Source organism: Echiichthys vipera, assembly GCF_963691815.1.
Source record: "Echiichthys vipera genome assembly, chromosome: 18".
NCBI lineage: Eukaryota > Metazoa > Chordata > Actinopteri > Perciformes > Trachinidae > Echiichthys > Echiichthys vipera.
In genome coordinates, this window is record NC_139843.1 from 2,599,703 (window position 1) to 2,614,549 (window position 14,847).

General features: G+C 45.5%; 1 protein-coding gene across 1 annotated transcript; it reads right to left on the reverse strand.

Annotated features, from left to right (window-relative positions):
- Nucleotides 1-943: 943 nt before the first annotated feature.
- Nucleotides 944-2,259, reverse strand: kcnj16a (potassium inwardly rectifying channel subfamily J member 16a; the record flags this gene model as incomplete). The annotated part of the gene is made up of 1 exon (XM_083932728.1): nt 944-2,259. The coding sequence occupies one exon, from the start codon at nt 2,257-2,259 to the stop codon at nt 1,000-1,002; it is 1,260 nt and encodes a 419-aa protein (XP_083788854.1). The 3' UTR covers nt 944-999.
- Nucleotides 2,260-14,847: the final 12,588 nt, after the last annotated feature.

Genomic DNA, 14,847 nt, shown 5'->3' on the forward strand with positions numbered 1-14,847 from the left:
GCCTGCTGATGCCATATCAACAAAATACAGTCTGTAACAACAGGTCCTCCAATGATTGTGTTCATAAGATATTTGAGGATATAAGAAATTATGTCATCTGCAAAAGTCTGAACATTGCTAATCACAAATAAATGTGTGTGAAGGTTCAAAAACTGGCTTTGAATTGCTTGATTTCCTGGTAATTACTAAACAAATGGGATTCCACCACCACAAACATAGAAAAACTTAACATTTTACATGTTTTTCATACAAACGGTTCACTTTACTCATAATAAGGGACACGGCTGTAGCTGCCCCTATGACTCCTGTTTACAATCCGCGGAGACTAGACTAGTGATGGTCGGGGTAAAATGTAGGATAAAATGTACAGACCTTCTTGAACACAGTTTCTTTTTACCCTTTAAAGTCAAATATACACAGCTGACGGAATAATCTCACCTCAATGTCCATTTAGTAGCAGTTCTGTCAACGTGGGCCCGGTGGCGTATCAGGACGCTGGCTGGTTATAAGTCTTTGAATTTGATGGTTGGTCCACTAATTTGGTCCAAATTGAAATATCTCAACTATTGAATGGATTTGTAAGTTTTTATATAGATATTAAGATATTCATGGTCCACAGAGGATAAATCCCACCGACCTGCAAAATCTATTTTTATGTATGTGATGTCATCTCAGTGTAATGTTCGTCTTCAGCGTGAGAAGGTGGGGATGTAGCCTTGGGAGACCTGAGCTACGACCTGTTAGGTGTTGGTCACATGACAGATGGAGGCAGCACAAATCACCCGTAGGCACTTTTTGGTAGCACTCTTTCACGCAGCTGTACTTGAGCTTAGGATCATTTCAAAAGCTTACACGCAGCCTATGCGCTGGATGAGCAACTGTCATTGGAACGAATCGGCGCCAGAAGCCAGAACGCAACGCTCTTACAGTACCTGAATAAATGGGCGGTCAGCATAGTGCCTTCATGGATGGCTGCCTCAAATATTGTGGCTCTTCTTTTTAGATTTCTGTCTTTGTGAGGTCGCTCGGCAGAGTCAAAGTGTCCTGATGTTGATTGTCTGCCTGAGATGTTGAAACAGTCGGTTCAGGGCAGCTATCGTTCACAAGTTCCACAGTTACTGTCGGGGGTTTCAGAAGTTTTTCATGATGGTTTTGCCGCTGTAACCTTGGAGAGGGGCGTGGGGAAGATCTAGGTGAATGTCGAGGGGAGTGTCTGGGAGAAGGCCTCAGCAACTTCTTGAGTTCGTAGTCCTCAGCGCTGACCTCAGGCACCAGCACCTTAGCGGTGTGATTAAACAAGGTGTAATCCACCCTATAGTTCCTCCGGCTCACCCTGATCATCTCTTGGAACAGCTGACCCCAGAGGATTTCAGCTGGAGTGTACGAGGTCCGGGTCTGATGCAGCATACCTGTGGAGTCATCCGTGTAGGTAAAAGACACCACCAGCTCAAAGTCTGATTTCCGCAGATCTACCAAACTCATCTTGTACAGTGGGCTGCCGGATTCGATCCTGTGGAAGACGGTGGTAGGTGTGACCAGAACGATGTCGCTCTGCTGGATGACCAGATCTTCGTATGTCACGTCCATTTTGCCTGTCGCGTGCACCGTGGAGCGGACGATCTGAGCCCGAGCCGTCCCCTCCACCAGGTGGTGCTTGCGGAAGTCCCCGACTCTCCAGGAAAGACACAAGTAACTGTCGCGAAGATTGATGACGGCGCTGTTGCTGAAGCCCACCGTCTGTGCCCTCTTTCTGGCCGAGGCCATTTTGGCGACAACAATTCCGATGACAAACGTGTCGATGAAGCAGCTGATGACATCTTGTATAGTGACAACGATGATGGCAACCATGCAGTTCTCGGACATTCCTCGGGCACCGTAGCCAATGGTTGTTTGAGTTTCAAGCGAGAAGAGGAAAGCAGCCGTGAAGCTGTGCACTTGGTACATGCAGGATTCATCTTCTACTGTGATGTCTCTGGTGTCACCGTTGGCGAGAGCGATGACCCAGTAGAGGATGCCGAAGAAAAGCCAGGACAGGATGTAAGACAGGGCAAAGATCAGGAACATCACCCTCCATCTGATCTCTACCAAGGTGGTGAAGATGTCGGCCACAAACAGCAGCCATGACTCAGGAACGTGGCGAAACACAACGTTACAGCTGCCCTCTTTGCGAATGTAACGCCGTTTCTTCGGTTGAGGTCCATTCTCAGTTTTCACAGCGACGTCATCGGTGGGGCTCACTGATGTATATGGTTTGTGCATTTTCCAGAGTCTGTAGGGGAGAAAGAAAATCACAGTGTGTCTTAGTAAATATCAGACATTGCTTTCACATTGCGTTGCGCTCTGACTTTTTATTTCCACGTTTAGACGAGCGTCTTTGGGGGGAAGTCTGCGTGCACACGGTGACGCAAAATGTGTGTAAATTGGATGTAGCGTGCACGTCAGGTGTGTAGGTGGAGCTCTGAAGCACTGCCACACAACAGCACCCAGAGCTGGTGCACGAGTAGAAACGTCCTTCTCCTTCTCTCCCTAACAGTGGAGAAGCAGGACGCCGTACAGTGTGACAGGGATCTGCAGCACGGTCTGCAGCCTCCCACCGCCTCGGCTCCACCCAGGACACTTGAACGTCCCACTGATGGAAACAGTCCCACATGTTTGTTGTTGTTTACCTGAACTCTGCACACGGATGTTACGGCAACACGTACGCCACGAGAGCCAGCGTGAGCAGATCAGAGCGCACTTTAGTGTTTTTACCTTTACACGCAAACACAACGCTGGAGCAGATCAGAGCTCACTTTAGTGTTTCTACCTTTACACGCAAACACAACACTGGAGCAGATCAGAGCTCACTTGAGTGTTTTTACCTTTACACGCAAACACAACGCTGGAGCAGATCAGAGCTCACTTTAGTGTTTTTACCTTTACACGCAAACACAACGCTGGAGCAGATCAGAGCTCACTTTAGTGTTTTTACCTTTACACGCAAACACAACGCTGGAGCGGATCAGAGCTCACTTTAGTGTTTGTACCTTTACACGCAAACACAACGCTGGAGCAGATCAGAGCTCACTTTAGTGTTTTTACCCCTTTACGTGGAAACACAACGGTGGAGCGTTTTTATTATTTCCACTCTGGAGGGGGGTGTACTGGTTTTAAGCCCCAAAAACTCCTCATCTGATCCACTATTTTAGCGCTTTGACCGGTAACCACAAAAAAAAACAACCTCAGCATATAGTTTGAAAGTAAGAGGTTATGTAAAGATCATATAATACTCAGTCAACACACACACGCACATTGCTTTGTTTAGTAATAGTGAAGTGCCAAAGTTTCTATATTTCTAGTTCATGCCAATAAATCTGTCTAATGAATCGCAATTAACGACATTCACCTGATCAGCGCTCAAAAAGGCAACTTTAATTGTCTTATAATTGTCAATTTGGACTAAAAGCTTTGTAGTTTGCTGCTCTGTGGTTCAGCTGACCCGGCACATTGGGATGAGGTCATTAGAGTAATGCAGGTCATGACTGCAGACGAGCAGACAGACAAACGTCTACTGAAAGCTGTCTGATCGCTGACCCACATGGAGATGTTGGAGTCCACAGTTGCAGCACAAGTCTGACACGGAAACCCAGATTTGTAGTCGAATAGTAGAAGAGTTACACATTTTAAACATTTCATTTTTTTAAAAAACAAAACAAAACGTCAACCGTGTGTTTAGAGAACTCAAACTATGAACGGGGTCAAATTGACCCCGAGGAGAACAGGAGGGTTAAACATTATCATAATCAATGTGTGACTCAAGTGAAGTCGGGTACTTTATGTTTTTATTTAACAGAATGAAAAATATCACTGATGTTAAACTGCATGGAGGGATTTCTGTGTGTGTGTTTTAAAGTAAGTCTGTTATTTTAAGTGCTATTTTGTGTTATTTGTAACATCTGGAATGAAAGTAACGTCCGTTATCAAGGACAGCAGCATGAATTTGACCTCATATAATATTTGAATATTAAAATAAACAATAATAATAATGATTAAATCATCCAGATTATCAAACTGACCCAAAGGAACACCGATGCCACAAGTACATGTACGATAAGAACAATAAAAAATATATATAATCATGATCATTTTATGTTTTTTATGAGTTGTCCCCATAAAATGAGGAAAAGTCATAAATATAAAGCAAAAAAACAAAAAAAAATGACGTTATTTAGAGATTTTAAACGTTAAATGGGGTCAAATTGACCCTGAGGAGAATAGGAGGGTTAAGTTGCTGGGGTCAAATTGACCCCTAGAATAAATGGTGTTAGTAAAATTTGAGGGCAACAGGAGGGTTAAAGCAAAATGAAGCTTAAGGTTGCAGCATTACATAAACACAAAGACACAAATGAAGTCCCAGACTAGTGCATGTATTGACTGCAGTCAGTATCTGAGTTACTGATTGACATGATTGGCGTGTTTCCACAGTTGGAAAAGGAAACGCGTTTAACCCTCCTGTTGCCCTCAAATTTGACTAACACCATTTATCTTAGGGGTCAATTTGACCGCAGCAGTTTAAACATCTGGAAAATGATCAGAATCAATGTTGTTACTTAAGTCTTTATGTCCTTATGTACTCTGAGGGTATTTGTTGACGACCTAAATATCATTTGAAATTAAACACAAAGCACCAAACACCTTCTTGCATACACACATCCAGAATAACAACAACGTGACTTTGGAAATATACAGAAAACTAAATGAATGATCGTACAGATACACCTGAAATTGGATGCAGGGATGTTTGTTTGTGTGTTTTAAAGTAAGTAAATCATTTGTAAGGACTATTTTTTGTTATTTATAATATTTGGACATGAAAGCAAATGTCCAATATCGAGGACGGTGGCGTGAACGGGGTCAATTCAACGACAAAATATCATGTCACTTTTAGGTTTTTCCCAGTTTTCCTCATAAAATTAGGAAAAGTCATTAAATATGAAGCAAAAATACAGATGTCAACCGTGTTTTTAGAGATGTTAGACACTGAATTGGGTCAAATTGACCCCAAGGAGAACAGGAGGGTTAAAACGAGCAGTAGAATTCGTTTTCAATACATGGGAAACAACAATCTGTGTGATTATGGAATATTTTGGTGCTGCAAAACAGATAATTCAGAATAATCCCAAAGGGCTTTCCCTGGTGCTCGACTACAGAAAACAGCTCAACCCGCCCATTTGCCCATTTTCCGACTTTTCTTTCCCCCGGGCTGTTGTTGTTGGAGGAAACCATTAACAGTGGAGTCTTCCGTGTATCAAAAACATCGACTGATCACTGGAAATCTCCAACCTCTTGCTCTCCTTCCTGTAGCATCATGTAAATACATAAGGAGCAGCACTTTGAACCGTCAAACGGGACAAAAAAACAATGAGTTATTAAACAAAAAGTCTGTTGTGCCGCTCGTTTTAAGTTCTTTTTCCGTTATGGGTTATACTTTTAATTATATTCACATGTTTTCATTCATATTTCACGTTTTTTTGGCTGTGCGTTGATTGCTCCGGTCCTTTTTTTTAAAGATAGCAATCTGGGAATGTTTACTATTTATGATTTTCCTTTTCCTGCCTCTGAACTGTCAATACGTTTAATCACAAGAGGGCAGCTGCTTGGAGATACAAGACCACTGCAACAGCTTTTGATGGGCTGTTACTTTTCTTTTTTCTTCTGCAGATTTCTTCTTCTTTTACAATGAATTCAATTCATTCATTCATCTTCAACGACTTATCCGGGGGGTCGGGGTCACAGGGGGGCTGGAGCCGATCCCAGCTGACATCGGGCGTGAGGCGGGGTCCACCCTGGACAGGACGCCAGTCTATCACAGGACACATAGAAACGAACAGAGACAGACAACCATTCACACCTACGGGTGATTTAGAGTCATCAATGAACCGAACACCTGCACGTCTTTGGACTGTGGGAGGAAACCGGAGATCCCGGAGAAAACCCACGCAGACACGGGGACAACATGCAAACTCCACACAGAAGGGTCCAGGTTGGGATGTGAACCTGGAACCTTCTCGCTGTGAGGCGACAGCCCCCCCGCGACCCAGACCCCGCGATAAGCAGTTGAAGATGAATGAATGAATCAATGATGAGTAGGGGCAATAGCAGCTACGATACAGTGAGACACACCACTGATGGTGTTTTTATGGCTACAAATTCTATAATTTATATTGAGGACACCGAGGATGCGGCTCACACCTGTGCTCCACAGAAATACCTCCACTCTACATCAATGCAACTCCGCTAATGGACAAAATTGCTGTTGGACAATAAGGCAAATGCATCAAATGGTGAAGAAACATGGACTTAAAAAAATCTGTTTAAGGACCAGAAGTGTGTCTGTGTCTTTTGCCCCAGTAATGTGACTGTCATGGCTGAGTCTGGTATTCCCCAAGAAGTGCACAATCCCCTTTCCAATCCCAATTCCCAATCCCCTTCACTTAGCCCAAATGCCACCTCCACACTGACCCAAACAGAATCACCTGAGCCCAATCCCCAATCACACCCAACACGGTCCCTATCCCCTGAGTGCTAATTGCACCACGCCCACTCAGACAGACTTTTAAGCAGCTGATTCACAAGCCCCAGATGTCTGGTCTCGTCGATTGTTCACAAACTCCTGAACTGACTCGCGTTCAAACTCCTGGCCTCAGTGCTTTGACACAGTATCCCCTCTTGGAACAGAGTATTATTGTTTTGTTTCCCCTGCACGGCGTGTGGTACTTTAGTTATCCCTGTTGATTCCTCGTTCTTGATAAATGTTTACTGAGCAATACAAGTCCATGACAGTTACACTCTCTGCGAACATACAACAATGTCTCCATGCAAAGGTTTGCTGTTGTCCAAGACCTTTTTTTTCTGGGTGGAGGTCAAAGAACAGCTGTCAGAGGGCCAATAAAGGAAGCGCCAAAGGACTGAACTGGTCTAAGTTAGCAGGGGAAAAACGAATGTGGAAACTGGAATAGTGTCACGGTGCGATCACGGGCAGAGGAAGGATCAATCACAGCCAAACCACTGAGAGCATCCTCTACGCCCAAAACAAATGGGGTTTGAATCACCGCTATCTGACTGAGTGAACTGGGCTCCAGTCACAGACTCCACTTTCTCCTGGCTACAGCAGACGTCCCCACTGCCAGACTTTGGAGCTCACTCCATGAGGTCATAGAAATAGCGTCCTATTAGCTTCCCATAATCCCTTCCTAACCCCTGATATGGACGAAAAGGAGAAAAACGCAGCATCCTACTGGAAAACCAAGAGACGCTGAGTAACTGTGGCATTTATAGGCTATCAGTCTGAGATCAAGCCTCTCTCAGACCTGCAGATGTAGAAGAATATTTTTAGTTATCTTCCTCAGTAGCACCGCACAGGTGTGTCTCGTCTTTCACAACTGGAGCTGTTTTCATATTTGAAGCCCGGAAAATGTCAAGAGAAATAAGGCCAGTTTCTCTTTCACACATGCAGCACGCAACCGGAGATTCCCCGTGTCTCACTTACTGGAAATACTCCGTTTGGTTTAGGTGAGGAGGGGCGCTGGGTAGAGCGCACAGCAGACAGGGCATGACACGGCTTACAGCGCGTTGTCAGAGCTGGTTCTTAAATGGGTCTTTTGGTGATAAGCAACTAACAACTTTGATTTTGATGTTGGTCTTACCGACAGAAGTTCCTCTCCACCCCAGAGGTTTGTTTTCCTCCGCTGTTGGACGATGCATAAGCGTCGTCGACATGTTCATTCAAACTCTGACAGTTTACCGGAGAATGAACAGCTTCGTTTACACATGGGCCCACTCAGACATTAAACGGTCTTAGAGCGAGGGAGCTGGCGGGGTAAACTCCGTCTGATTCGTACATTTGTGTTGTGACATACAGCCACGCCCGCTAATGTCTAGATAATCTGAGGTTTGTTGTGCTTGTGTAAAAGGGGTCTTGGCTGCGTAAATGTCAGTCTTAGTTAAGTACCAGAACTGCAATGATGAAGGCATTAAAAGGTCTTTTTTAACCACTAATGCTGCTGAAAATAACAGCAAACCTCTGCAGCAGCATGAGAAGAAGAGTCCCTACACAGAAAACAAATTAGCAACAACGTAGTTAGTGAAGCCAGAGTTTATTAAAAGAGTGTTTTAGGGCGCACTCGCACTGTCCATCCTTACCCAAACAGGTTTTAAGGGTAAAGCCTGGTTCGTTTCACCAGTGTGAGTGCAACCGTACCACAACTAACTGCGTCCAGCTTGCCGGCCACAGAGCATTTGGGAGAGGTGGGCTTTAGTACTGTGCACGTTTGCACATGTACGAGCACGACACGCGCACGTGTACGAGCGTGAGGCCTACGGCGGTTCTGAGGTCATTTCCTGTGCGCCTGTTGGGACGTAGAAAAAAGAAGGAGGGACCATGCGCGGACATTTCAAACAATGGCGGTGAAAGGTTCACGTTGGTGTGATGCGGAGGTGGAGTGTTTACTGCAGATTTGGTCGATGAAAAGATTCAAAAACAGTCGACAAGACGCACAAAAACTCTGAGGTCTACGGAAAGATCTGGAAACAAAGCCATGCATCGCCATGACGTCATCAATGCGTGTGACGTGTTACGGCGTGATGACATATAGGCAGCAAGAAGCATTCTCCGAGGCCCAGGTAGTGTGAGTACAAACGGGCTGGAGGGGGGGACAAGGACCCTAAAGCACGGGGCACGGGACGGAGGCACAGTGGGAGGGCGCCCTTAAAGACTTACCTACTGGCCCCTGTACCAGCTCCTCTCATAGTAAAGTCCATTACAGTGGATTACCAAAGTCAATCCCAAAGGAAGGAGCCCATTGGTGCTTTGTTGTGTGTGTAGGGACTCTTCTCATGCTGCTGCAGAGGTTTGCTGTTATTTTCAGCAGCATTAGTGGTTAAAAAAGACCTTTGAATTACCCGTAGTCGGTGAGTTACCTACAGTAGATGATGGTCGGCACACCTGCAGTTTGGAGAAGCAGGCAGGAGTGCTGACTCAGAAGCTAAGAAATGAACGAGTGAACGAAATGAATGAATGAGGGCAGCAGCTAAATATGTTTTAGACACTTAAAAGAAGGAACAACTAAAACAAAATCAGTTTCAGTTTGAATGTACGTTATATTCAGAACACTTTCACAGTAGTTTCCACAGGACTTCCCCCTCTCTTTCAGCCATTAAGTCTGCCTCTGTCAGAAGTTCTTCCTCTGTATTTTATTGTTATTGTATTTTTAATTCCATAAACCGTTGAAAGTCTGGACCCAAAGAAGCTAGTCTGTGGCGTAATCGTGTGCGACACAGTTACTACAAAGACCATTTACTCTGAGTGAGCCCAAATACAGCCGCTTGATTTCTGATGTATTCTGGGAGATTTGGTGAATACGTTTATATCGGCAGAGAAAAACAAACCTCCGACGGTTTAGAAGAAGGATGATTTACACAAAGATGGTAGAGACAACGTGATTAAGGAACTTCTCTCAGTAAGGACGGACTCCAGTCTTTCTCCAGAACAGATTCTCGTGACATTGCTCGGGTTCATACGTGAAAACTTATGTGGCAGCGCAGCTAATTGGCCCATTTTAGCATGCTAACAGGCTAGCTAAGATGGTGCACATGGTAAACATTACTAGCTATACATCAGTGTTAGCATTGTCAATGTGACCATGATAGCATGTTTGGCGTTATATCCCGACAGGACCCGGCTCTATCTTCTTTGTTACACGTTATTACAAACTATAATATCTTTAGTAGGAATTTGTACTGATGGTCATCCTAGAAACTAACAAACTGATTAATTGATAATACAAATAAATAACAGCCCTCCTATTTGGTTATTGCTAACCAGTGGCGTGCACAGACTTTTTGAAGGGCAGGGGCGAAAAGGGAAAAAATGGGCACATATAGCGCATCCTCACCACTGAAGAGGGCACTTTAGCACAGGGTTTGGCTCCCAGAGGGCACTTTAGCACAGGTTTTGGCTCCTAGGGGGCACTTTAGCACAGGTTTTGGCTCCCAGGGGGCACTTTAGCACTGGTTTTGGCTCCAAGGGGGCACTTTAGCAAAGGTTTTGGCTCCCAGAAGGCACTTTAGCACAGGGTTTGGCTCCCAGGGGGCAGTTTAGCACAGGGTTTGGCTCCCAGGGGGCACTTTAGCACAGGTTTTGGCTCCTAGGGGGCACTTTAGCACTGGTTTTGGCTCCCAGGGGGCACTTTAGAACAGGTTTTGGCTCCCAGGGGGCACTTTAGCACAGGTTTTGGCTCCTAGGGGGCACTTTAGCACTGGTTTTGGCTCCCAGGGGGCACTTTAGAACAGGTTTCGGCTCCCAGGGGGCACTTTAGCACTGGTTTTGGCTCCTAGGGGGCACTTTAGCACGGGTTTTGGCTCCTAGGGGGCACTTTAGCACAGGTTTTGGCTCCTAGGGGGCACTTTAGCACTGGTTTTGGCTCCCAGGGGGCACTTTAGAACAGGTTTTGGCTTCCAGGGGGCACTTTAGCACTGGTTTTGGCTCCTAGGGGGCACTTTAGCACAGGTTTTGGCTCCTAGAGGGCACTTTAGCACAGGTTTTGGCTCCTAGGGGGCACTTTAGCACAGGTTTTGGCTCCTAGAGGGCACTTTAGCACAGGTTTTGGCTCCCAGGGGGCGCCAAAACCTAATTCAGTATTTCCCACTTCAGCGGTGGAGCTACTGTTCATCCAGCAGTTGTGCTGTAATTGTATTTTCTTGCACTGTAGAGTCGGGACTAACGAGACATAATGAAGATGAATGCTCAGGCGGTCCACGCAGTGTCGTCAGTCTGACCAAGAAACTGAGATAAATGAATGAATAAATAAAGTCTGAGCCCCTCCAGTATCTCAACACAGCCATCAAAGTGAAATCCAGAAAGTCCCATCTTGTTGCACGATGTGGTCAGCGGATACACTCAACCTCAAAAGACACAATTAATCCACCATTAATTCGACATTTTCGACCGTGATGTAACTGTTGTCGGAGTGATTTTGACCATTATAGCATCTGGAGTATCAGGCCGTGAAAAGACTTCTTAATCAACACTGAATGTTTTTTAAATGGTTCAAGATACTGAGGAGGAATTTCCACCACTTAGCATTCGACTTAATATACGGTATACTTGTAATATGTTGGATTCTTTGATTCTTCAAGGAGCTGTTGGACAATCGCCACGCTGAGCATTAAAAATCTCTGCTAATGAAGTTATTTGTATTTTCACTGTGTTGTGGCTGAACCCACTGAGCAGAACCTCAGCTCTGATAAGTCTGTGAATGTTCTCATGTGTCCAGGTCGTCGTTATCCTCAAAGCAATTTCAGTCAAAAGCAACTGGACTTGGTTATTTGTCAGGAAGACGTTTCACCTCTCATCCAAGAGGCTTCATCAGTTCATGTACGCATCTGGCCTCCTGTGACCCCAACTACTGTCGTTCAGACTCAATAGAGCACTAACGAAGTCGAAACCAACTGTCACTCTAACGACGCTCGTTGGCACTTGGAGCACAAAGGGTTTCAGTGACATCATTGGTTTTGTGAGAGGTTAAAGACCTGGATCTCACACCAGTTAGGGCGCACTCACACTGTCCTTCCGCACCGGGCCAAAACCGTTTTTTCAGCTAAAGCCTAGTGCGTTTGAGCAGTGTGAGTGCACCCGCTCCGCGCATTACTGCGGCACGCTTGCTGTCCACGGCCCGTCGGATAGAGTTGGGCTTTTGTAGAGCCTGTTTGCACGTGTACGAGCACGAGGCCTACGGCGGTTCTGAGGTCATTTCCTGTGCGCCTGTTGGGACGTAGAAAAAAGAAGGAGGGACCATGCGCAGACATTTAAAACAATGGCGGTGAAAGGTTCACGTTGGTGTGATGCGGAGGTGGAGTGTTTACTGCAGATTTGGTCGATGAAAAGATTTAAAAGCAGTCGACAAGACGCACAAAAACTCCGAGGTCTACAGAAAGATCTGGAAACAAAGCCACGCATCGCCATGACGTCATCAATGCGTGTGACGTGTTACGGCGTGATGACGTATGGACAGCAAGAAGCATTTGCGCGAGGCCCAGGTACTGTGAGTACAAACGGGCCTGGGGTGCGGTGCGGAAGGACAGTGTGAGTGCGCCCTTAGTTGGACCAGTCCCAGCCTGGTCCTGGTCCTGGTCCTGGTTCTGTCCCAGCCTGGTCCTGGTCCTGGTCCAGTCCCAGCCTGGTCCTGGTCCTGGTCAGATGCGTACATGAACTGATGAAGCCTCTTGGATGAGAGGTGAAACGTCTTCCTAGACAAATAACCAAGTCCAGTTGCTTTGGACTGAAATTGCTTTGAGGACTCAGCCCTGATGGCTCTCTCTGTGTTGTGTTGACCCACTAGGTTGAGCTGTTCTCTCCACATTCACTCTGCCCATTTGTGGAGCGTCTGACCTGAAACAAGCAGCTCTGTGTACAAAACAGGGGATTATTACACAGAACAATCTCTTACAACCAAAACACATCCTGACCTTTGGCATAAAGTTTCCACTACACTATTTATGAACAGAGCTGCGAGACTTGATATTTTTGAGAGTGTCCTCTTGTGTCCTAAAGTAAGACTAAAGGTCCTTCACCCGCTGTTGACAATCGAGGGGTGATCTCTGGAAATAACTGAGGCAATAAGCTTGTTTCCTCTCCTGCTTGGGGCACTTACAACTCCATTACATGCTCACTTGCTGTAAATGACATAGTGCAACCCATACGTGGTTCACTGGAACAGAACCGTGTACACAGGTGGCTAGTCTTAGCTCTGGCCCGGGGCTTTCTGCCACCTCCAATGACCTTCAAAACCTTACGGATGCAAAACATTTTCATCTTAACAAGTCACTTAGCCTAACACTCGCTTTTCAAATAACGTCTTTGGCAGCGGTCACTTCTTGTCTCAGGAATATCTCTAGAAACAATTGTCGGATCTGTTGGAAGGTCTCCTCGTGTCCAACAGTTTGTTTAAAGGCCACAGTGCTGAGACTTCACGAGATGTTTCTACATGATCGAGTCAGGATTGGTGCCTGGAGGTTAATGGTTTATCCAAGCTTGAAAGGGCCAAGTGGACCAGAGCACCAAAGAGTTTGGTTTTAGTTTGCTTCATCAGAAATAGCTCAACGTTGCTTTTAAACAGGAAGAGCTGGAAACCAGACGCAGAATTTAACCTCTGAGACGAAGGTTTCGGCTCCCAGGGGGCACTTTAGCACTGGTTTTGGCTCCCAGGGGGCCCTTTAGGACAGGGTTTGGCTCCCAGGGGGCACTTTAGGACAGGGTTTGGCTCCCAGGGGGCACTTTAGGACAGGGTTTGGCTCCAAGGGGGCACTTTAGCACAGGTTTTGGCTCCCAGGGGGCACTTTTGGACAGGGTTTGGCTCCCAGGGGGCACTTTAGGACAGGGTTTGGCTCCAAGGGGGCACTTTAGCACAGGTTTTGGCTCCCAGGGGGCACTTTTGGACAGGGTTTGGCTCCCAGGGGGCACTTTTGGACAGGGTTTGGCTCCCAGGGGGCACTTTAGCATGCTGTTTTCATCCTCCGCCTCCCCCGTGGACGCCTGTGTTGCTAACACTTAAATATGAAGACTAAAATATAGAGAACTTTGATTAAGTGCATCAATAGAAATTTAGGTTTCTACTGTGGATTAGGGCTGTTTTTTGATAGGATACATATTGTGATACAGTCGTTACGGTTCAATACATTACGAACTGTAACCAAGGCGATGTATTACAATTAAATTTGGGGGGTGAAATGGTCAAATCGTTGAAGTGGCACGACAACACTGGTGTCTAGTGGTCTGCACTTTAAACAACAACTGTCATACCTAACTTTTGCCTTATTCAGGAGCGTTATTAAGCTCCCTTACCGACAATTCAACAGTGGACGCCTTAGGTCGTCTTCCCTGGAGCTGTAAAATGGAGCCCTACAGCTTCTGCAGGACAGTGATGTCAGCGGAAATCACTGGTGAAAATCGGTAGTGTTTTTTTAACCGAAAAAACGTTGGCAATGTTTTCTGAACCGCGGTAACAAGTTCTCATTTCATACTTGTCACGCTGCACTGTTGCAGTTCTAGACACGTGGTTAGCGCTGTACTTCAAACAAAACAGACAACAAAACTACTTGGTTAGGGTTAGTCAACAAAGCAATTTGGTTAGGTTTAGGCAACAAAACTACTTTGTTAGGGTTAGGCAAACAAAACTACTTCGTTAGGGTTAGGCAACAAAACTACTTGGTTAGGGTTAGGCAAACAAAGCTACTTGGTTAGGGCTAGGCAACAAAACTACTTGGTTAGGGTTAGGCAAACAAAGCTACTTGGTTAGGGCTAGGCAACAAAACTACTTGGTTAGGGTTAGACAGCAAAACTACTTGCTTAGGGCTAGGCAACAAAACTACTTGGTTAGGGTTAGGCAAACAAAACTACTTGGTTAGGGTTAGGCAACAAAACTACTTGGTTAGGGTTAGGGAAACAAAACTACTTGGTTAGGGTTAGGCAAACAAAGCTACTTGGTTAGGGTTAGACAGCAAAACTACTTGCTTAGGGCTAGGCAACAAAACTACTTGGTTAGGGTTAGGCAAACAAAACTACTTGGTTAGGGTTAGGCAACAAAACTACTTGGTTAGGTTTAGGCAACAAAACTACTTGGTTAGGGTTAGGCAAACAAAACTACTTGGTTAGGGTTAGGCAACAAAACTACTTGGTTAGGTTTAGGCAACAAAACTACTTGGTTATGGTTAAACAACAAAACAACATCGTTAGGGTTAGGCAACAAAACTACTTGGTTAGGTTTAGGCAACAAAACTACTTGGTTAGGGTTAGGCAAACAAAACTACTTG